This window comes from Mya arenaria, chromosome 16 (genome assembly GCF_026914265.1).
Source record: "Mya arenaria isolate MELC-2E11 chromosome 16, ASM2691426v1".
Classification (NCBI taxonomy): Eukaryota; Metazoa; Mollusca; class Bivalvia; order Myida; family Myidae; genus Mya; species Mya arenaria.
The window spans coordinates 9950227-9974782 of NC_069137.1; the positions used below are offsets into that span (position 1 = coordinate 9950227).

At 33.3% G+C, this 24556-nt stretch overlaps 1 protein-coding gene across 3 annotated transcripts in view; it reads left to right on the forward strand.

Moving 5' to 3' along the window:
• LOC128222470 (uncharacterized) overlaps window positions 1-18506 on the forward strand; it is a 37988-nt gene extending 19482 nt beyond the window's left edge. Inside the window, exons 2-6 of one of the 3 annotated variants that reach the window (XM_052931484.1) lie at window positions 1489-1596; window positions 15475-15622; window positions 16592-16631; window positions 16775-16888; window positions 16978-18506. In XM_052931484.1, the coding sequence (XP_052787444.1) occupies window positions 15584-15622; window positions 16592-16631; window positions 16775-16888; window positions 16978-17393 (609 nt within the window). In that variant the 5' untranslated portion in view covers window positions 1489-1596; window positions 15475-15583 and the 3' untranslated portion in view covers window positions 17394-18506. The remainder of the gene's footprint in view (window positions 1-1488; window positions 1597-15474; window positions 15623-16591; window positions 16632-16774; window positions 16889-16977) is intronic. The other 2 variants (XM_052931483.1, XM_052931485.1) reach the window with 2 other exon arrangements.
• Window positions 18507-24556: the final 6050 nt, after the last annotated feature.

The following is a 24556-nucleotide window of genomic DNA, read 5'->3' on the forward strand; positions in this document are numbered from 1 at the left end:
AAGTATCGAATAACTAACCTTTGTGGTATGTTAGCAATATATTGGGATATGTAATCCCTATGTACTGTGCTGAAAAGATTGCACCGTATGTGATCTGCATGCAGTTATTTCGTCTCATTTGTTATGGTTCTATGTAATTATATGTTTGAGGCAAAAAAAAATATAAGAGACAATTTCGTGTAACCTTTTAACTAATTTAAAACGAAGTTACAGGCATTATTTATTAAAACCATTTATCTTGAATAACACCACGATTGAAAAAAATCACAGAGCTTAGCCTCACATAACAAGTGGCAAGTTTGAAACGTTTGACATAATATTTACAATAGTATATATACATTTACTGGTTTCACAAATTAAGATGTTAAATGACATCAATGTTTATTGCTGTAGACCTATGAGCAAAGCTTATGGATAAAATTAAAGCAAGTTAAGACACATACCCAAAATGCTGCCTGAAATGCTGTACACAGCATAAACACTAACATAAATGTACAAACAAATGAAAAAAAATCCAGTGCCTACAAAACGTCAAGCATGCGTGTGCACAAATACGACACAACATGGGTAGATTCCCATATGAACCCAAAAAACTGGTTTCTAACATTATTATTGAATGATTGCATGATTTTTGCTTTAAAACGAAATCCCTCTCTGATAGCATGCTAGCTGCTATCTGAATGTATACATCAAGCAACATTTGACGATGTCTTTCTTCCGAAAACTCTCATTGACAATACTACTTAGATATTTGCACACTTATTCATTTATTGAATTGTCTTGTATTGTCTGTCAAGTGTTTGCAATGTTTTATAAAATGCATTTTATAGTAATCTGGAGTGTATGCGCCTTTTCGCTCCTTTCAGTTTATCTAGCTTTTGCATGTACACTTGTCGTCTGCACATAGGCAGTGTACTTTAAAAAAGATCGGCCACCTAATACTATTGATAATTTCAGATATCGACAGCTTTTTATTTCATTTAAAGACAGAGTAAGGTTATTAAATGCGTTTCGATCAAACAAACTATTTTCGAAAGCGTATAAATTAAATCTTAAAGCGTATTCCTAGCAGCATTTTTACATCCCTATGCACTATATGCATTATGAGGAAGCAAATATACATCCTGAATCGAAACCAAGATACCAATTTGATTAAGATAATAGGGAAGCCGAGTTACGTCATTTTGAATAAAATAGATATCCCATCACATTTACATAGGGTTAGGGTAACATAGCAATAAACTAACATTCGCAGTAGTCATATGAATTGTATTCAAGATTAACATTTGTATTGCCAGTTGAATGAAAATAGTTTAACGATTATCATTTTGCAAAATATGTCTTTGATGCATTTATTTCTAATGAAACTGCATGGGTATGTCCGGATGGAACAATTGAATCGTGGTCTACTTTCATGGCAATATTTAATATTTGCCTTTGGAAATAATTTGCAATAATTAACAACTATGGTACTATGGTACGTTTCAGATCAACTGTATCTGGTGTATGATACAATAGATGAGGATTTCGATATCGAATCGATAGATCTATTTGTGTTAATTTCTTGACGTTCGACAAACAGATATAAGGAAAGAGGTAAACGAATGATTAAGGGTATTTCACTGTGCAGCAATAAGTTTGAATGACCTTAACATAAATGTTTACTAAAAAGTTATTATTTAGTTTTGAGATATATTATAATCACGCATAATACGTACACCCATAATAATATTTCTACTACTGCTACTACTGCTACTACTGCTACTACTTCTACTTCTACTACTACTACTACTACTACTACTACTACTACTACTACTACTACTACTACTACTACTACTACTACTACTACTACTACTACTACTACTACTACTACTACTACTACTACTACTACTACTACTACTACTACTACTACTTCTACTACTACTACTACTACTACATTACTACTAGTACTACCACTACTACTACTACTACTACTACTACTACTACTACTGCTACTACTACTACTACTACTACTACTACTACTACTACTACTACTACTACTACTACTACTACTACTACTACTACTACTACTACTACTACTACTACTACTACTACTACTACTACTACTACTTCTACTACTACTACTATTACTACTACTACTACTACTACTACTACTACTACTACTACTACTACTACTACTACTACTACTACTACTACTACTACTACTACTACTACTACTACTACTACTACTGCTACTTCTACAACTACTATTTCTGTTCTTCAACTACAACAACTACTACTACTACTACTACTACTACTACTACTACTACTACTACTACTACTACTACTACTACTACTACTACTACTACTACTACTACTACTACTACTACTACTACTACTACTACTACTACTACTACTACTACTACTACTACTACCACTACTACATTACTACTACTACTAATACTACTACTACTATTTCTGCTACTTCTACTACTACAATTACTGTTCTACAACTACAAAAACTACTACTACTACTACTACTACTACTACTACCATTACTACTACTACTACTACTACTACTTATACTACTATTACTACAACTACTACTTCTACTAATACTTATACTACTATTTCTAAAACTACTATTTCTACTACTACTACATTTTCTTCAACCAACACTACCATCACCACCGCAACCACCACCACCATAACCTCTACCATACATTTTATTCAAATATCGAATACCTGTTCAAATAACTTAAATATACATTTGTATCATAACAGTTTGATTACGAGTAACGACACGTAGATGTCAATGTTGAGGTTAAGTTTAAGTATCTCCTGCGAGATCAGTTTGATTACGAGTAACGACACGTAGATGTCAATGTTGAGGTTAAGTTTAAGTATCTCCTGCGAGATTATCAAATTACACTTGTATGCTCACTGATTGTCACCTAGCTGGATCGTTAAGTGCACGTACACATTTTTGTCATAGCACAGTTTAAACTATTATCAGGCTGTGTTTATCATTTAAACCATGTGAAGTAGTTTTCATTTAAACAGGTTATGGTTAATGAAAAAGTATTGAGCTCAATGAGTTCTCTCATCGGTTTATACTAGAAACAAAAGTTAAATTAAATTAATGGAATAAGGGTTGTAATCGCTGTTCATTGGAAACGTGATATACACCTTAACTGCCATCTTGATCTTTGTAAAGTTGATGAGCCGTACTGATACCTGTAAATGTTATCAATACGCTGTCCGTTGAGCCACTGATTTGGCAGATTTTATATGAATACAAAATTACGTGTACCATCGTTTGCTACGCTGACAATCCCCGTCCCGTTAAAAGAGACAGGGTAACGCACTGCTTCCTACATGAACGTTATAAATTAATGTAAAAAGCCCGGATATTTCTTCTATAATTAATAATGATAATGCTACTTGAGGTAAATAATTGTAAGTCTTAGTTCGAAAAGTAATTTATAGCTTCTTTTCTACTGAATGTATTCAAATATCAGTAATCAGAAAACAACAACATTCCAATAGGAACTAAATGTATATGCTGGTCAGTTCCGGCCTAATGCAAATTGATATCCTGTATAATTAACGGTGCTTAAATTCAAAGTGAGGGACTTGTCTTAGGTCAATCATGACTTACTTTTTAAAAAAATCAAATGCTTCATACTTTTGGGAAATGAATGTTTGTCAAGTACATAAACACATAGATTTTTGTATCCAGTCTGAATTCGTTTTTACAATGAAATATGTAAGGAAAGTATTCAGGCAATCGTTAATTATCGAAAGTAATTGGAATCATAGGGTGCATTTAACATGTTTAAACTGTCCTTGCTTCCGTATTTGGTGTCTCACACCAATGTCGTTATAACATATATCGTAGAAGTGTTTTGGTAGTTGCCTATTTTCGCTCAAAACAAATAGTTTGATGTTAAGTAAAAAAACAAAACAAAAACTATTTACCCAGTGTTCTAATAACGTTGACATCACTGAAAAATCAAATGTTGATATCAAAGCCTGTTTCACTTTATAGATAAATGTCTTTCTCATTCATTATTTAAGTGCGCCTAACAGGAGACTTACAATTAGTTTGAACGAGATTAACAATGTGAGAGTTCAATACATCATCGAGTCAAACACATAGTAAACACACTGGTTTCTAATTAAACACTTCCTTCTCAATGAATACAAACGCGTTTGTTTTTGCTGTCTGCCGGAGACTGCACTGTCAATTCTGATTGTATCACCGCATTCGTCTGCGCTTAGATTCAGTACATATTATTAGAATGTGTTCAGGCTCATGCCTCCACGTATAGGATCGCCGGAGAATATTGATTCAAATGCCATACATATCACATTGATTAGTGTACTATTGGCATGTCAGTGTGCTCAGGCTCGTATAGGATCGTCGTAAAGAAGAAGAAAGGAAATATCTGAGAAGTTACAGCTATATATAGGTTGCTTAATCACCTCTATCAAGCATTTGTGTCATGTATAATTACATCACGTGTGTAGTGGTGCGCGAACAACTCGATCAATCGATAATGTAATATTATATTAAGGTCAATTTGAATTGATTTAGATGCAATAAATTCCACATAGATCAGTGAGCATTACAGGTATTGTTTGTGAAGTGTATATAATGTCTTGTCAATTTAAACATAAATAACCTTAAACTCCTATCCTATTGCATTGACGAAGACAGATGCCATTGCAGTAACAAACATTTGATCTAGTCTTGCTGTATTCACGATAAGAAATTGTGTTGCCCATTTAATAATTCTCTTAAATAAGGTCTGCATTCTGCAAAAAATTGCAGTAATGCATTTCTTTCGAATGAACTACATGAGTATATCTGGTGAAATCAATTTGTACTAACGGCCTTATCATACGAAAATCTTGACATTTCTGACACTCAGTTGTAATATTTTACAACAACTGTACATTTCAGGTCAATTGTAGCATGTGTGTGATAGAATACCACCTACACACAACCGGTGGTGTGTTTTAATATCGGTTTAGATGTATTGTCTTAAACATACAGTAATCAGGAAATATTTGCATGAACAATAAATGAAACAATAATGCAGACAAGAACAGACCAGATGTTTTATTTTTAAGTCAAGTCAATTCAAGTCAATATTACGTAAATGACACTGTATGATAGGCACATTGGCCTGCGACAATTCTCACTTTGTTATCACAATTATTTACTAACATTGTTGCATAACACAACAAGACCTAACTAGGAATAAGGCTTGTAACTAGCAAAACAATTCAGGTTATCAGATGAATAGATTTAATCTTTGACTTTGTGCTCGTTTAGCCACATCAGTAGCATCTTGGTTCTTCTGTATGATATTCTAACGTTTAATGTCTAATCCTGGGTTAGAATGATCATACCCGCATAAAACGATCTCTCAGAGGTTTACACGAGTTTAATTTGTAATGTTGATTTATTTCCATATCCGTCTCCATTATACAAAACATCGTTTATATCGTATTTCCCTCCACTGATAATTATCTCAAGACCTTACACTGATATTTACCTTACCTTAAACGTGTTGTGTTGCCAATTAAACATCGAGTGACGAATCGAATCAAAGTACTGTACACGAGAACAAATGCACGAGAAACAATGTCAATTTAAATAGAAACAAAGTTTACCAAGTTTGCACATATTCAACACAATACCACACCCTCTCGGGCATAACCCTTACTGCTATGTTTTAATTTTGTCACTACAGTGAAATGTCTTCAACTTCTCCTGCTGTCACTGCTGCTGTATATAACACTGTTGCTAATATAGCAACTACTGCGAACACTTACACTATAACACTATACAACAAGGTGTTAGTTTTAAGTAAAACTATTAAAATTGTGATGCGTACTTTATGATGGTGATCGTCATGATGATTTGCTTCTTTGCTGTCCACACTATTAGTGAAAACCTATGCTTAGCCTTAAATTTAAATAAGGGTTAGGTCCCGTAAAATATACCGCGTGTATTTAAAGCAAATGTTAATAAGGATTTAATATCATACACACATTATTATACACTATGGCATACTATTATAAATTAACAAATCTGATATCAGAGAGGCAGCGCTTTAAAGACTATGATATGATGATTGGTATATATATATATTAAGAGCTGATAAACTTTCCCTGACATAATGTCGCCTTTCAACATGTTTATGAATTAGTTGAAATATCAAGTATCAAATATCAAGAATATCAAGTGAATACAAAAAAATGCATCATGCCGCAGTGCTGTATGGCCTGCGGCATTTACTTCAGCGGTGGCACAGTTATTTAAGGAATTTAACTCAAATATTGGATTTTATATGTATTGCTGACATGTACATTTAATGTAGTTGGTATATTTTGCAATATCTTGACCTTATTCAAATTGGAAGCTTAGCATGGGTTTTCAAAAATAATTTTAACATCTAACATTTGTAGTAATTGTTATTGTGCCGACAATATCAAAGCATAGCAGTCATGGTGATGGTCTAGGGTGTGGACTTGTGTGAATATGTGCACACCTGTTAAACTTTGTTTATATTTATTAGTGTTGTATAAAAACCCGGTTTGGTTTGGGCGGGATTTTTGTTTCTCGTGCATTTGTTCTCTTGCACGGTTATTTGGCTCAGTATAAAATAAAATGCGGGACTCGATTCTTCACTTGATATGTTATTGGCAACACCACACGTTTAAGGTAAAGGCAACAGGTATGTTTGTGATTGTAGCTTCTGAGACCAGTGGGAGGACTTATCACATAGACGGTTTGGTTTTTATTCTGTGGAGACGTATAAGGAGATGAATTAACATTAAATGTAAGTTTACTTTGATTTGCAACTAGTTTCGTTTCAAAAACTAGTGTCGAATTCAGAGAGCTCGCTCAGTGCGGGTATGATCATTCCGATCCTTCCGACATTAGAATTAAGCATCCCATACAGAAAAATCAAAACGTTACTGATGTTGCCGAACGAGCCCGAAGTCACAGATTCAATATTTTAATCTTGCAATGTGAAAACAGTTGCCAATTTTTCCAAGTCTTATTCCTAGTTGTGTGATGTTGTGTTATGCTTGTGTCGTAAACAATGTTTATAAGTAAATAATTGCGATAGCAAAGTGAGTAATATCTACAACTGTTTTATCGTGTCAATTTGAATTATTTTTCTCTTACCTAGGCATTTCTGTGATAAAACATATAAGAATCTAGAAAGACTTCCATATTAATATAGATGAATTTCCCCCAGATAAGTACACCCTCCTCAAAATGTCGAAGCTACGTTCACTGAAACTAAGAAGGTTAAACAGGCATTACAAACAAACAAAAACTACATCAACAAGAGCCTATACGTTTATATGCCGTTGTAAGTATAAAACTTCATTGATTTAATCTTAGATTCAATAATAGTATTTACGTAGTAAAGAACATCTAATTATGGCAACCACTCATCTCGTTTCAATACCAAAAAACTTAATAAGTGGCATTTAGAAAGTTTAACTCGGGGAGAGGTGCTATTGATCGTCGTGTTCATAGTTGTTTTGTAAATTTGAAAGCAAGCCGAATTATAAATACAGTTTGGTGAGGAACAATAATTTTAGTTAATTACGAAGAAAATGGAAATGTATTTATTCTTATCTTACATGTCATTGACTACAAATGGTTAAAATGTTTTAAGCCAATATCATATTTATCTAATAAACTTTTCACTCGAAGTTAACTTGCATGATGAAAGCAATGTTCATATATCCTAGTACATAAGGCTTAAATAATAACTGTAATAAAACTAGAAAAAATAATTTAAAATGTCATCAATAACATAACCTGTGGTACTTTTAGGTACTGATATGCACTTATCGGTAACATATTGGGGTCAACTAAAAAAATGAAATTTATTGTTTTGCACTGTAACAGAAGTGTAAAACATTAATTCCACTCTTGTCGCGCCGACAGCTTTTCAATGCTTTCAGCGTTTGCATATTTTGTCTTATTTTCTCAGACCAATGTGCCTATCATTCAGTGTCATTATAGTGATGTATATGTAATATTTAAAATATAACAAAGGTTGATTCTATTGTTATTTATTAAATGAAATCGTGAGTAAATATTTTCAAATATATTATGAGTGATATATCATATGATATCCGATAATAAACAAATATTGACTTGATTTTAATCTAAAAAAATAAATATGTTCGTGTCTGTTTTTTATAGTACGTGTTCCTGTAGGTTAATTTGCATGCCTATTACATGACATCTTTTAACACAAGCTTGACAATCGTTTCATTATTTCTTCATGCAACTAGTTCTTGATAATTGTTTGTTGAATACACATTGATTATAATTTGATCGATAAACAAATATTTAAAAAAACACCACCGTTTCAGTTGGGTTGGTATTCGATCACACAAAAGAGACATACAGAAGACAATTTCACGATTGTGTCACAGACATTTCTTTAACATGATTTTTTGCATGAAAGTAGACCACATACAAACTGCTTCCACCAGATCTAATCATGCAGTTTCATTCGTTCATTTAAGCAGTGTTTACTCTACAGGCTATCATCGTGAAAACAACACGTCTGACAAGATCAAATGTTCGTCATTCCGATTAATCTATCTACGTCAAAGTATAAGAAAAGCGGTTTTTGGTTATTTATAAGACAATGGAAAATACAGGTACAAGCCCAGTAGACGAACATTTAAAAAATATCAACAATTAAGGGCAAAAAAGCACGACCCAAACCTCTGTTTGAAATGACGAACTCGGTTTTCCCATTATATTAACAAAATAAATGCCTTTTTACACCAGGATTTCACATTTCTATATATGTGCTGCCTTAGAACATATTTAAAGATGCACGCTTTCTCCCAAATAAGATTTACCATAATTGATACCATTGTTTCAATATCGCAAAAAGGTTGATGAAATGTCTAAAACAATGGTTCTTATGAAGGATACTAAGTTTAAATTGAACGAAATTAGCATAAAACACTGAATTTCTACCTTATGACACTATAGTAGACCACAGTAAATCTTTTAGCATTCACCAATCATTTAATATTTTTGCGCTTTCTGCTATTAAATACGCGGTCAAAATCTTGTTATCACTAATTAATATTCTCCATAAATGCATTATTTAGTAACTAGTTAAAGGTTTAATAATCAAAATTGATGTTTGTAATACATGTGTATGCATTGATTTTAAATGAAAGTGTCACTCTAATTCGAAATGCTGTACAATAGCCACAATATTAAATATATTGCTTTATTCGCTTATACCAATATGCTTTTTCAAAACTCACTCATTCTTCCCTGACAAGGCAGTGTAATCAATTATCTGTCAATTATCTGTCAACATTGAATACCAAAGCCTTTCTTCAAACATCGAAAGAGTTTATTATAGGATCATAAAAAGTAAAGTATTGATGTTTATATATTTTACAAATATACTGCTTAAGTGCAGAAAAAATGTTAAAGCGAAATTGCTGGGTAAACTGAAAGAGGCAAATATGGTGCATACTATTTTAATCATTATAAAGATTGTTTGCAGTTCCCAGTCATAACCATAAACTGATAAATATGCAAAGATCTAAGTGATATCAATGGCATTTAAAACAAGTAAAAATAAAGCAGCTTCATGAAGAAATATTTCATAAACGTTTATAAAATTTAAAAATACTGATATATCGATACATCGACATAAGACCATTGTTTTAAGTCTGAATGCAATACCTTAAGTAGTTGCAGAGATATTAACCTATGTGTGTTTGCACGCAAAACCTTAACCAGATTTTTTAAGTCGAATAATAAAGAGCAATTATTTGCATTAAATGCAAACAAGAATTATCTAACTTGGTTAATTTAGTAGGTTGGATGGTTGAGTGCCACTGTATAAAGTCCCAATGCAATACCTTCAGTAGTTGCTGAGATATAAACCTATGTGTGCTTGCACGCAAAACCTTAACCAGGAAGTTGAATAATAAAGGGCAATTATTTGTATTCAATGCAAAGAAGAGTTATCTTAGATGGTTAATTAAGTAGGTTGGATGGTTGAGTACCATTGTATCTGGTATCAATGCAATACCTCAAGTAGTTGATGAGATATTAACCTATGTGTGCTTGCATGCAAAACCTTACCCAGAATTTCTAAGTCGAATAATGAAGGCCTATTATTTGCATTAAATGCAAATTAAAGTTTTCTAACTTGGGTAATACAGTAGGTAGGTACCACTGTTTAAAGTCTCAATGATATACCTCAAGTAATTGCTGAGGTATAACCTATGTGTGCTTGCATGTAAAACCTTAACCAAGGTGTGACGCCGAAACCGACGCCGACGCCGAAGCCGACGCCGACGTTTGGGTGAGTAGTATAGCTCTCCATATTCTTCGAATAGTCGAGCTAAAATGTAAATAAAGATAACGCTTTCATATTTTGAAGTTTTCAATCAATGACTTTTGAGGGTAATGTTCTACCCTATTACTCAGCATGGTATCTGATATTACTGTCAATATACCGAACATATTGAAATTAGTTGTCCCGCGTTTTAATTACACCAAACAATAATCTTTTTTCAAGTATATAGCCAGACTGGTCGATCGTAGACGGTTTAACAAAAGAGCATGATTTGATAAGGCTTATCTTATACCCACGTAAAACTCGTAAATTGTGTGGTTATTCAGTAAAACCAGTTGGTAATTTACCCAGCTTACTACATTTGACAAATTGGTACTTGGTACTTGGTACTATTCTTTTCTTGACAAAATAATCATAACTAGCTTCAAATTAACTTTTAACTACACCCTTTGAATCTGATTTAAATTGACAGCGCAATTTATTGTAGTCCAATATGAACAGGTGGGGTATTCAAGGTGGTTTCTATGATTGTCAGTCGTGTTAAAACTATCCATTGAGACGGATGCTCTAAACTAACAGTGTGATTTTGTGTTTCAATCAAGGAGGTCGTTTAATATTTCATTGTTAATCAAGAACGAACTAAATGTAAGTCTCTTGCTATGCGATCGCTACTCTTGAATGAGATAGACATTTTTCTATAAAGCGAAACTTTTGATTTTACAGGGATGTCCACGTAATTTGGAACTTTGGTAAATATATTTTATATTTTGAGGATTTAACATCAGTTATTTAGACATTGGTTTATGACACAAACAACAGTAGCCAGGGCATTGCATCTAGGTCAAATCTTTGACTCAATTGGACTTTGATAAATTACAATTTGCTTATTATTTTCCATACATTTTTCATTGTAAAAAGACTGTTTTAGATTGGAAAAACTACTATTTCTAGCTTTACACTTACTTCACCTATTTTATTTTGTAATCATTTGTTCTGTGTATTTGCAAAAAGTCTCTTGTAATTCTGTATAGAATGGCCATATACTTGTTTTATGTATTGCATGTAACCTTTAGTATGCATATGGACGAGACTCAAATAAAGATATATACTTCTAACACATTCATTTCCTTAAATGTCCGTTAAATTGCATTTGATTTAAACAAAATAAAGTGAAGTAATCATATCTCAAACAGCTAGGTTAATGCAAAACTATTGAACTTAATAAGTGCTTTCATTTGGTTATACCTGAATGAAAATCTGAACTATTTGTTAACGAAAAATTGAGTTAAATTAATTGAACAATTTAAGCGTTGAAAACGTGAACTAAACTGCCATACTGATTTTGGTTAAATTTATGCGCCGCATGCGCTACGGTTTAAACTATAATTGTTTTTAGTTCCAATGCCGTTTTTTAATTCTTTTTGCAAGAACTATATAATGCGTATTAAAGTACCTACCTCAAACCTTTTTTTTAAAGATAGGTTTCATGCATATTTTTATGCAATCAATGCGTTGTCTGATTTGGCAGGTTATATTTGAAAAGATAGTATTGCTCTATTGATTTCGAGTAGCGTTTTTCGCTATGCTGGACATTCCCGGCCCGTGTTAAGTGGCAGGGTAACTAACTTTTAACAGGAATGTTTTATCTAAATGTCAAATAGCAGGATAAGCACTCTATATTAAGAATTAGCAAAGCTGCTTTAGAAAAATAGTATTTTAAGTCATAGTACTGCAAATAATTACTATTTTATTATACTAAATTATAAGTAGTAGCAGTCGTAATAGTAGCAGCAGTAGTAGTGGTAGTAGTAGTGGTAGTAGTAATGGTAGTAGTTGTAGTAGTAGTTGTTGTAGTAGTAGAAGTAGTAGTAGTAGTAGTAGTAGTAGCAGCAGCAGCAGTAGTAGTAGTAGTAGTAGTAGTAGTAGTAGTAGTAGTAGTAGTAGTAGTAGTAGTAGTAGTAGTAGTAGTAGTAGTAGTAGTAGTAGTAGTAGTAGTAGTAGTAGTAGTAGTAGTAGTAGTAGTAGTAGTAGTAGTAGTAGTAGTAGTAGTAGTAGTAGTAGTAGTAGTAGTAGTAGTAGTAGTAGTAGTAGTAGTAGTAGTAGTATTAGTAGTAGTAGTAGCAGTAGTAGTAGTAGTAGTAGTGGTGGTGGTGGTGGTGGTGGTGGTGGTGGTGGTGGTGGTCGTAGTAGCAGTAGTAATATTAGTAGTAGTAGTAGTAGAATTAATAGTTGTTGTTGTGATGGTGGTGGTGGTGGTGGTTGTGATAGTGGTGGTGGCTGTAGTGGAAGAAGTAGTAGTAGTAGTAGCAGTAGTAGTAGTAGTAGTAGTAGTAGTAGTAGTAGTAGTAGTAGTAGTAGTAGTGGTAGTAGAGGTAGTAGTTGTAGTAGTAGTATTAGAAGTTGTAGTAGTAGTAGTTGTAGTAGTAGTAGTAGTAGTGGTGGTGGTGGTGCTAGTGGTGGTTGTGGTTTTGGTGCTGGTAGTAGTAGTAGTGGAAAAAGTAGTAGTAGTAGTAGTAGTAGTAGTAGTAGTAGTAGTAGAAGTAGTAGTAGTAGTAGTAGTAGTAGTAGTAGTAGTAGTAGTAGTAGTAGTAGTAGTAGTAGTAGTAGTAGTAGTAGTAGTAGTAGTAGTAGTAGTAGTAGTAGTAGCAGTAGTAGTAGTAGTAGTAGTAGTAGTAGTAGTAGTAGCAGTAGTAGTAGTAGTAGTAATAGTAGTAGTAGTAGTAGTAGTAGTAGTAGTAGTAATGGTAACAGTAACAAAGGCCAAAGTTTATAAATACCCAATTATTGCGATAAAAAATAATGTGCAAATTATTTTGAGACCTTATAATACGAGGAAATAATAAAAAGTCTTTTAACGAGTACAGTGGTGGGGTGAGCATATTTAAATATCATTTAAATATTTAACAAAAGGTCATGACACATTTACAGACATCGATGTACTCTATCAGCTTATTTAGTGAATGAATAATGATGCAACAACTGAAAATTTCCATTGGTTTACATGTCGTTCAGTCTTACCAATTCAGACCTCCTGAACTAAATTGTTCGAGGGCCTGGTTTGTTTAATTGGGATTCCGGATATTCCGTAGACCGGAAATCGAACCAGTGCGGACTTTCCGACTTTTCGAATTTTTTAAACCTTCGACTTCTGTACTTCTCTTTTAGTTTTTGATATAGGCATTGGTGGGAAGCCAGTATACTAGCCACTACGCTTACCGTACAGTCAATTTGCTGACTTTACGGCCAAAATTATTGTTTTATACTGTTTTCATAATTCTTTTATATTACGCAATAATAGTATGATTAAAAATGTTTAAGAGGTAATGCATTTAGGAAGTCATTTGGATATAAGTGATGTTTAATTAAGCGTTAAGCCACATTCACTTAATCTTCTATTGTGTCATACACTAACATAACAAGATAAGCAGCCTTATTTAAAACGCAATTAAACCCGCAACTCGAGTTATTAAACTTATTCACGAGCGGTTTAGAGCGGTTGTATAATTATCAAATTAAAGAAATGAATAAGACTAACGCAAAGCAATTTAAATAACTTTCTTTAATGCACGTATTAAGGCAAAAATTAAACTTCCGTTATGTTTAAATGGTTAACAAAATAATTTTTAAATGCAAAAAAAAATCTCAATATTATTAGGAACATGTGGGAGGTAACACCAGATATCATCATTTGTAGCCAGTGATTAGCACTATGAAAAGAACCAATCACAAACTATTTTTTCTAAGAGTGGCAAAGTCATGTTTGGTCTGAATTAAAGGTATCTAAAGGATTGTCTGTACGATTGATTGATTATTTGACAAAACGATTGATTGCTTGGATGATTAACCGATCGATTGATTATCAGGAAAATATCAACACCGAATTTGATACCTCTGGGTTTAATGCTTGTTCGTATGGTTATTTTGCATTTGCTTCTCAACATCATTGTAAACGAGCTGCGCAAAAAATACAAAAGTGGGCTGGAAAGGCTTATTGCTGATTTGTTTCTTTCTTAAAATACCAGCAATCACCACAAAGCTGCTGTTTTTTTTTATTTTTTTTTATTTTACTATTTTACCATAAAAACATAATATTAGCTTTTCATTGACATTTCCGTAAAAAAATAATGCATTTTGATTTAATGTCTGATAAAATCTTATTATGTCAAAGTTCCTGAATTCCTTATTACACCTACACATAACTATTGTAACGGATGTGTTTATTACGCTTGCTAAATATTGAACCCCAAAACTTCATAAAAACATGTTTTTAAAGATTCATGTTATCATATATATATATATAGTCTTCTATGTAGGCGTGTGTTTGTTAAAAAAAACAACATCACAAGATACATTATATACTTATGATATTTTGAGAATAAAATAATTTATTATACAAAAGTAGAGATGTTTAAACACGTCGTAAATGCCTTAACCGTTCATAACTTAAAACAACAAAGCAATGACATTAAGGTTTACTTTATGTTATATGGTATAACAGTAATTGAAAATCTCCTTTGGACGTGTAAAACAAAACACATCAGACAGAAAGAGACTCATTATTTAAACAAGATAACAGTGCAGAACATGTATACACTCCTAGCATTTTGTTCATTTCCGTGACTTCCTCATCTTGATTTTGGTCCAGACTGACTTCAACAACCGTGGGATCAAGGTCGTTGCCTTTAAAATGCGATAAAAACATCACTGAGACTAGACCGCTTATGGAAGTGTTTTATTTTTATATTTTTACCTTTATTAGAGATTAGTCTCAGGGAAACTGACAACGTCAACACTTATCCATTTTTGTATTTCCTACGATGGCTGACCAAATCTAATAAACTAATTTATTATTGAGATCTTTATCGATTTGAGTATACAGATACGTCAAATGTACCACATGCCATGTTTTGGATTTTCTCCTACGAATAGCTAATTACATATCAAATCATCATAATATTATGAACGCTAATAGAACGGCATTCACGACGATTCTGATAAACTCATACGAATCTCTCATTGCACAAGAACAGGAAATCTTATGTCGGATATGCTATTAGCTTAAATTATTGTTGGATCAGACGTGTTTATACTCCTTATGCAGGCTGAACACAATTCTTGCAAGACATCAGCACTGTTCAGATATCAGTTAAATCGTAGCGCACGCACAACAAGCAGGGGAAAAGCATCAACATCTTTACTGAACTCAGAGCATGATGTCTAACGGTCACAAGCCTACACACAACAAGAGGGTGCGTTTTATTAATTATATTTTAAATGTTGTGTTTTGGTTGATTTTACTAATACAGATTATCTTGAAAATTAGAAACTTGACAGAGCCGATGGTTATAAGCAAATAATAAGTGTACGTTAATAATGTGTAATGTATTGTTTTGCTATAACTTTTCAAGGTAAAACAAACAATGGACTGCATCGACTGAATTAAGGTTTGTGTAATGTATTGTTTACAGAGTGTGTTACTTTTTCAGGGGTCCGGTAAATGCAATCGCATCTTTTCAAAACAAGTATCTATTATTTGTATAGTAGCAACCGTCACCCTAACGCTTGTGTTCCTAGTTCTGATAATAGCCTTAGCTGTAACAAGAGCATTTTTAAAACATCAAGAAAGCTTCACATGCTTTCCTTGCGACGAAATAAAGTTCAATGCTGACATAAACCTAGGCCCAGAAGCTGCTAATCGTTCTACTATCAAACGAAGGGACGATGGGATGTGTTGTGGACCTGTTGAAAGCATTATTCAGATATTATTTCAAATTGTAACTCATTAAGTGCATAGTTAATTTAAGCAAATCAAATACTTCGGACCAAAGCACATGTCTTTATCAGGTTTTTCTATGCTACAAAAGAAAAAAATAATACTTTCAAATTCCATAAAAATAATGCACTGAAACACAACAAATTTGATGTTAAACGTGACACCGACATTCTCGTCCAAAACTGTTGCAAACCCTATGTTTCATCGAAAATTGTATAAAAAATTCTTGCACATCAAAACTGCTACACTGATCTTAAAGTTTAATTTCAACTAGACATGTTAGGTTTTTAAAAATAGATTTGCCAAGTATTCAATTAAACATAGCAGGGAGTTAATTTACGATCACTAGTATTTTACATGACTCGTCTTCAATCTCAAACTCAGACATATATACCAGTTTGTTTATATTTATCATGTCTGTCATACACTTCATATTACTCTTTAGGAAATGGCAGCTCAGTATCACTACAGCAGTTCTGGTCAAAGTAAGTATAGGTCAAGTTTATTTGCCAATGAATGCAATGAGGATCCATAAGCAATGTATGCATCGCTTATAAAGTCAATAATTAGTGTATGAAAATTTCTTATATCCACCAATTACACATTTTGTAATTGTATCATTATACAGGTCTCATTGACATAGCGGACGAGTATGCTGGCTGTGATAGAGTTACAAACGACAAACAGCCCATAGCTAAAGCAGTTGGAATTGTGGAGTTCAAACCTAGCGACATTGTAGATGGTAAGAACAAATATAATCATATAAGAAATCATTTGATATTTGTTTCTTCTATGTGTGATATATATTTGTTAATTTAATTTTATTTCCAGGTCATCACAAGGTCCAGTGGAACAAAAACGGTCGAACCTTTTACACAAAACACTGCGTCCACTTGGAGCTCGAAGGTGAAATATTTGTCCGGCAGCCTGGCTACTACATCGTTTCGTCGCAGCTGAATCTTCGGCGACGAAAAGAGACCAGTCCAACGCTTAATGAATCAAGACCAACGACTTTCATTCATTATGTTGATATCCTTTCCCACAAATTTGGAACGAATGGTGTCCTAATGCAAACCAAAAAATCAATTGAAAGAAATGGTGGTTATTTTACAAGTTTCCTGTCAGCAGTTTTTAAGCTGAACAAATATGACAGGCTCTCTGTATCTGTATCCAATCCTGAATTGTTAGACATTGACAATTACAATGATCATTTCCTGGTTCATTACACTTATGATCTGCCAAACTGAAATAAGATTAAATTACGTTTGATTTCAACATTGACATTGATTAACAGTGTTTATTTTTTTCTTTAAGCTGCAACCTAACGCTCCCATAATAACAACATAAATAATTATAATAGCAATAGTAATAAAGCAAGTATTTACCATCAGTGAACAAAATAAAACGGAATCATTTTGTGTTTGGCTAAAGTAATACACTAGTATGTCATCATGTGTAGTTTATAGCTTGAAAAGGTATTGAATGAAGTTATATCATGAATATACAGTATACAATTCAAGACATTTTTTGACAAATATGTTGTGTTTTTCAAGTTAATTGGGATGTACGACAGTAGAGTCAATTTATTTGCATCTCGTCAATATATATACATATATATATATATATATATATATATAAACATATCACATTGCTGTATTTTAAGTAAGAATTGTATCTGTTCCACATATATATCATATTGTCTTATTAAGAAGATCGTGCCTTAAAAAGCAGCTAAATGCAAGGAAACATTCGTGCCACCAAGTTGTATGATAGATATGTTCATCTTTTCCCTTAAACATGTACAATTAACTTCTACATGCTTAGATATTATATGTTACGGTTTACCCAATATGTTAACAAACATGACTCTGGAATTCATTGGTTATCACTGTCAAGTAAATGTCTTAACTAGTCGACCGAAAACGGCGTCAATTTGAAGTTGAATATTTTCTTATCAATGATTTGTATTAATAACATTTACCTCTTATTTGCAAGTGAACTTCGTTAACATGCAATGCTTTAAATATGTTTTATTTGCAATCAGTCAAATCTGAAGTTTCTGTTATGATTTATGTTATTATGAAACTCAGATTGGTCTTATTCAAGTATTTTTATTAGTGTGTGCAATGTTAACAATAATACGTTGTGACTCACAAGTGACCGACCGCTACTAAATGTCACTCAACATACATACTGTTTATTAATAGCTTCTGATACATAACTTTATTGCGCTTTATGATTATACAAAAACAATATGAAAACACAGTATATGTAGTTTCAAACTCATTATTTTCTGAAATTTTTGTTTTATTGTGATTGTTTAGTTAATAGAGTGCTCGTGTTTAATTATATTTACTTGATTGCTCACCTTTTTGTTAACGTCATTGTTGTTTATTGCATATTATTAATAAAAAATACCGTACCAGGCTAAGTTAACACTGCAATCCCCTTTGTCTCTATTTTAATAAGAACAAAATTGATTTATACTGTTGTTCCGAAAACCATTTAACTTTAACTTAAATAACATATACCAATTTTTAAATCGAAGTTACCTTAATAGAACAATATATCCACATGTGACTTGTAACGATCAATAACAAACATGTGCAATGCAAACAAAATCTTCTTAAGATGATGGTGATTATGCATTCGTATGTCATCATTAGCCCCGCACATGACTCATCAAAATAAAGCGATCGTGAGTTTTTCAGCTTCGCCCTTGTCAAGGCTAAATAAAATCAAACTCAAGCGTACCGATCAAGATTATTCCTCGAAAAATGTATTTCCGGAAACCGGTAAATAATGTTAATAAAACACACATTAATTACTGATAACTACTGCTTCAAGGTTATACGATAGCTATTCAAGGGTATTTTGGTTTGAAATTACCAAACTCGGCTTTACAAATAAATGCTTTGTTTAAATTAGGATGTACTTCAACATCTGCGTAGCTTTCATATTACGCATACAGTAATGAGAGCTCTGGATTAAGATATTCTTTATACGCTTTTGAACATGTTTTGTTTAATCAATCGCACACAAAACTACATTGCCATGCACTTAAATACACTATCTGAAACACGTCAATATTCATAGACTTCGAAAACGTTTATTGAAAGACAATACAAAAGTATTGAGTTCCCAATTAAATCTATATATACATTGCTTACGTGCAGTAATACTGTTTTGGTGCTATTGCTAGCTTATCTGAAATGGGCGAAAATGTGCATGTACATTTAATTACTCTAACATGCATTTTACAGAGTGTGCATCTGACAGACAATACACTTAATTAACAAATGAGCAAAGATCAAAGTGGTATTGTCAATATATTTCTAACAATCTTTTATTTAATCATTTTTAAAGACATATTTCGTTAACCTGAATTGGTTATATATCTAATACTTTTTTATTTATAATTTAAAATCATAACTAGCGTGTTAGCAGGGGTGGATTGCTATTCACAGTCATGTAGTCATTCTATAAAATATAACTATTACTACCGATATATTTGGTATCACCTCATTTTCTTACTAACATGATTCTATCAATTTTGAATATTACAGTGACTGAAAATAATGATGTAAGTCATGTATGGACATTTCGATAGAAAATATTGAATAATTAAAACAACATAGCTCAATTTGTTGTATTCCTTGGTAATATAAAGAGGAAATACAGGACTAATGTACTAGTATATAAATACAATAACGCAACAAATAAATAAAATGGTAGCAATGAAATATGCGCATGATCCGGCTTTGAGTAATCAAGGTCATAAGGGCACTGAAGTAAGACAGACTGAAACTGCGTTTTAAAGTGAAAATATTGAAACAATGCATGTTTGGATAGCTGTGTTGGCCTCAGAAATAATGCAAGTGGGTTAAACACAGTTTAAGTACGCATAGTACGACCAACATTAACTTTGTTTAACTCTATTATTTTTCGTTGTGCATTGTATTTGTAAAATTGTATTGACATGTTTTTTTTATATAAGCACATGCATTTGTTCAGTTGGGTTGACGCTTGTTGTTGTGCTGTTTTGTGCAGAAAACGAAAAATGACTCAAAGAATTAATAACATTGCGTTGAATACTGGCAACGTGACCCACATCTTTACTAACATATTTTTCAAAAGCAGACGACATTTGTAAATTTGATGTTCCACATCTGATACAGTTAAATGCCAATTATTATGTCAGACTTAGCTGTGCAAATCAGTTTAACCTACGGGCTATTCCGGAGCACGGATGAAGATGGCTATGTTATCAGAAAGCCCTGTGAATAGAATTTGTGTTGGAAAGAACCTCTTTATTTTCTATAACTTGTTTTATTTCACTGTTGAACCTTTTCACCCTTCATCAGCAAATACAGTATTCATATTCAACTCTAATTGCAAAAATTATAATATTAAACGCTCAATTGACTTCGTCTAGCGTTTTATGTTTGTTAAGCGATTGTTCAATTATCAAATGAAAGTTCTCTTTGTGTGTTTTCAAAAGCTGCGCATTCACCTATAGCTGAGACAACTTTCGAAAACGATTTTTTACGTTGCTTAAATGATAAACTTAGTCAATGAATAACACTGTGCCATAAGAGAGGATACGAATCTGTTGTTTACGTGTATGTGTATGTACATGTGGGATTTTGTTTATGAACTTTGTGATCCAGGAAAGTTTTACTAGTTTACATCTATATGTTTGAAATCACGAGAAAATTGACTCACACGAGTGTAAGCATGCTTACGGGGATGTGTTGTGCACCTAGTGTTATTGTGGCATTGAAACATTTTTTATAACCTCTAACTTTTCGCATTATTTTGATTTTTTCACATGGGTTATAGTAATTGTACGAATACATGAGAACGTTAATTATTACCCGACAGGTTGTGTATAAACTCAATATTTATATTGAGATACAATTTTAATTGAAACATGCTAAACGTAGAGATCAGATAAGATTATATCATATCAAGTTTATCATAAATCATGGTTTATGCGATACAACATGTTGTTTGCATTTAATCTCAAGTTTTTAGGTTGCGATGCATTAATAAGACTTTGAATTACATTGCAAACCTCAAAAGAATTAAGCAATAGATGGATATGCGTCGAAAGCTGTGCATAAGCTTCCAATTCAGATAAGAGACCCACTTGTCAAATGTTTTGCAAGTCATTTACTGACCTGAAGCATGTCATAAAAAATTTATTGTCACGTTCATTTGTTTTTAGCGGACAACAGAGTAAAACGTTTATTATATGATTAAAATGTTCAAGGTGGCCACTTGACAACTTAGATATATTAGCAACTTGTGCAATATTTTACCAGTTATGTTCTGAACGAATGCATGATGCATGATTAATAATGTCACGCCGAAATATTATCAGTAGAAAAGTGATACTACTACTACGACTGATTCTACTACTACTACTACTACTACTACTACTACTACTTCTACTACTACTACTACTACTACTACTACTACTACTACTACTACTACTACTACTACTACTACTACTACTACTACTACTACTACTACTACTACTACTACTACTACTACTACTACTACTACTACTACTACTACTACTACTACTACCACTACCACTACCACTACCACTACTACTACTACTACTACTACTACTACTACTACTACTACTACTACTACTACTACTACTACTACTACTACTACTATTACTTCTACTACTACTACTACTACTACTACTGCTACTACTACTACCACCACCAACACCATCACCACCATCACCATCACCACCACCACCACCACCACCACCACCACCACCACCACAGCCACCACCACCACCACCACCACCACCACCACCACCACCACCACCACCACCACCACCACCACTACCACCACTACTACTACTACTACTACTACTACTACTACTACTACTACTACTACTACTACTACTACTACTACTACTACTACTACTACTACTACTACTACTACCATTTCACTTTGATGATATAAATATTGTATTTCAATTCATATACAAAATAAAAGGATGTTCATCGGTGAAACAACAGACGAATGCAAAGTTTTTGTGAGCCGGTACTTTATGTAAAGAATCGTTCGTTACTTTATGCGGAATGCCGTTAGGGTCATCGCCTGAGAATGTGTTAATCTGAAACGTGATACTCGATATTACAATGATAAAAGAGTGCAATCACGAAATTACAATGGTGAAAACGCGACCATTTGATCGTGGAAACACGATAGTATATCAAATTATCACCATCGTTCTGTCGTATTATCTCGTTTTCGTTATCGAGCTGTCGCGTTTTCGTTTTCGCAGTTTCTTGGTTTCGCGCTTTCATCGCGATAGCCCTGACGGCATTCCGTACCTTGACGAATATATGGTACAATATTCCATATAACGTCTTTGCAAACTTAAAGCTGCACTCTCACAGATTGAAAGTTTTGACAACTTTTTTTCATATTTTGTCTTGGAACGAGCTGTTTTTTTGCAAAAAAACAATTATAAAAGACCGCTGACAAAAAATCAGATCGCAGAATTTTATATTTAAGTTCAAACTTTGTTTTTTTATGCATTTTTCTTAAACCGTTAGTAACGATTTAAGCCATAAAACATACATTTTCGAACGGAAATATGAAAATCTACGATCTGATTTTGTCAGCAGTCTTTTATCACTGGTTTGTAGAAATTTATCCAACAAATTCCTCATTCCAGGACAAAAAATAAAAAAGTTGTTAAAACGGTAAATCTGTGAGAATGCAGCTTTAAAAGGACACGCTCATGTTTTAGGACCAACACTTATTTTATCAGTATTGCACTCTATGATATCGAAATTAAACAAAGAAAAAAATATTTTAGTTGGGTATAAACCAACGAAAGTAAAGAACAAAAACACACACACTAAAAAACCTACACCTTAACCACAAAGCCAACAGGTTTAATTTACAAAAGGAGTGGATATTTTGACCTCTTGGCAATATATTGATAACATCATGTGATAGCTTCAATCAACCATTCACGTAACAATGAACCCACAATTAAGAATTGAATAGAATTGAATTAGCAAATATTAACATTTTCTGATAATTCCAGCTTATGGTATTTTAGTATTATCACTCCAAATGATTTGCAACACTTTATTTTGTCATACAAAGACAGTTGAACATTACAAAAACATGAACCAGTACCTTTAAGACATCTAAATTTTACCCAATTTAACATCTGATATCTTTACTTATTTGGTGTAGGTCGCTGCCTTCGATAATGCTTTATTTTTATAATCAATGTCATACATGATTATGGTAAACTACGACTGGTTTTTCAACATAACAGCAAATGTCATTGGTTTATAAACACGCATTTTTATCCAATCACTTTGATCGTCAAAACTCTTAATTTAAAACAGTTATAATAAATGGTAATTGCAGGGACTAGCTCTCGGGGCTGTTTTGATAGAGGACTTATTCATTATAAGGACTTATGTATAAACATCACCATTGGCTATACATTTTTTAATTCCACAACTTTGTGTTCATTTGTTTATACTGCCTTAAGTTTATTCACTCATATTTGTAGCAAAATGTTTTATTTTAAATGAATCACCATCGAGTCCGCTTCCTTAAAACTGCGATCTTACAGATTCAGAATTTACAGCCCCCCCCCATTTAACGCCCCTCCCGAAATACTTTAAGTATTTGTTTAGTGGAGCGGCGGGGAATCAAACGTTAAGTGCACCCTTTTGGGATGGTTGTGGTGGTGGTGTAAGTAGTTTATACTCCGGGTCCCGGCGTAAGCACATTGAGGGGTCCCAGAGTGACAGTTCAATCACCGCACACCTATCCTGGGCAGAACCAGTACTAGGTGCCTTCACCTCTGCAAGAAACTGACAACTTCTGTACATGCCATGGGCAGTAGTAAAGTGAGAATGGTCGTAGAAAGGATTTCATAACCAATCACAACAGAAGTGACCTGGTCCGCCCGGGAATCGAACCCGGGTTGTCCGATTCAGATTCCAACGCTCTACCGATTGAGCTAACCGGGCGGACGCACCCTTTTGACAGAGCGTAAACTTATTTATACTCGCACTCGAGCCTTGCCCATTCGGCGAGTGCCCTGATACAATTGCTAGTCATTTAAAGATATTTTAAGATGGAGCATAGTACAGAATGTAACCCTGGTTAGAGCAACCCTGGTTCTTTAACGTGCACCAGTGTATAACACTGCCACACAGGACCCCCATTTAACGCCTCTCAGAAAAAAACGCTTAGTGTTTGTCTAGTGGTGCGGAGGGAAATCAAACCTGCGACCCCTGGATTGATAATCAAGTGTACGTATTAACATAGCAATGTACCCTTATATATGTTCATGAATCGTACTGGATGGAAAAGTAACTTTGAACTTTGCGCCCTATAT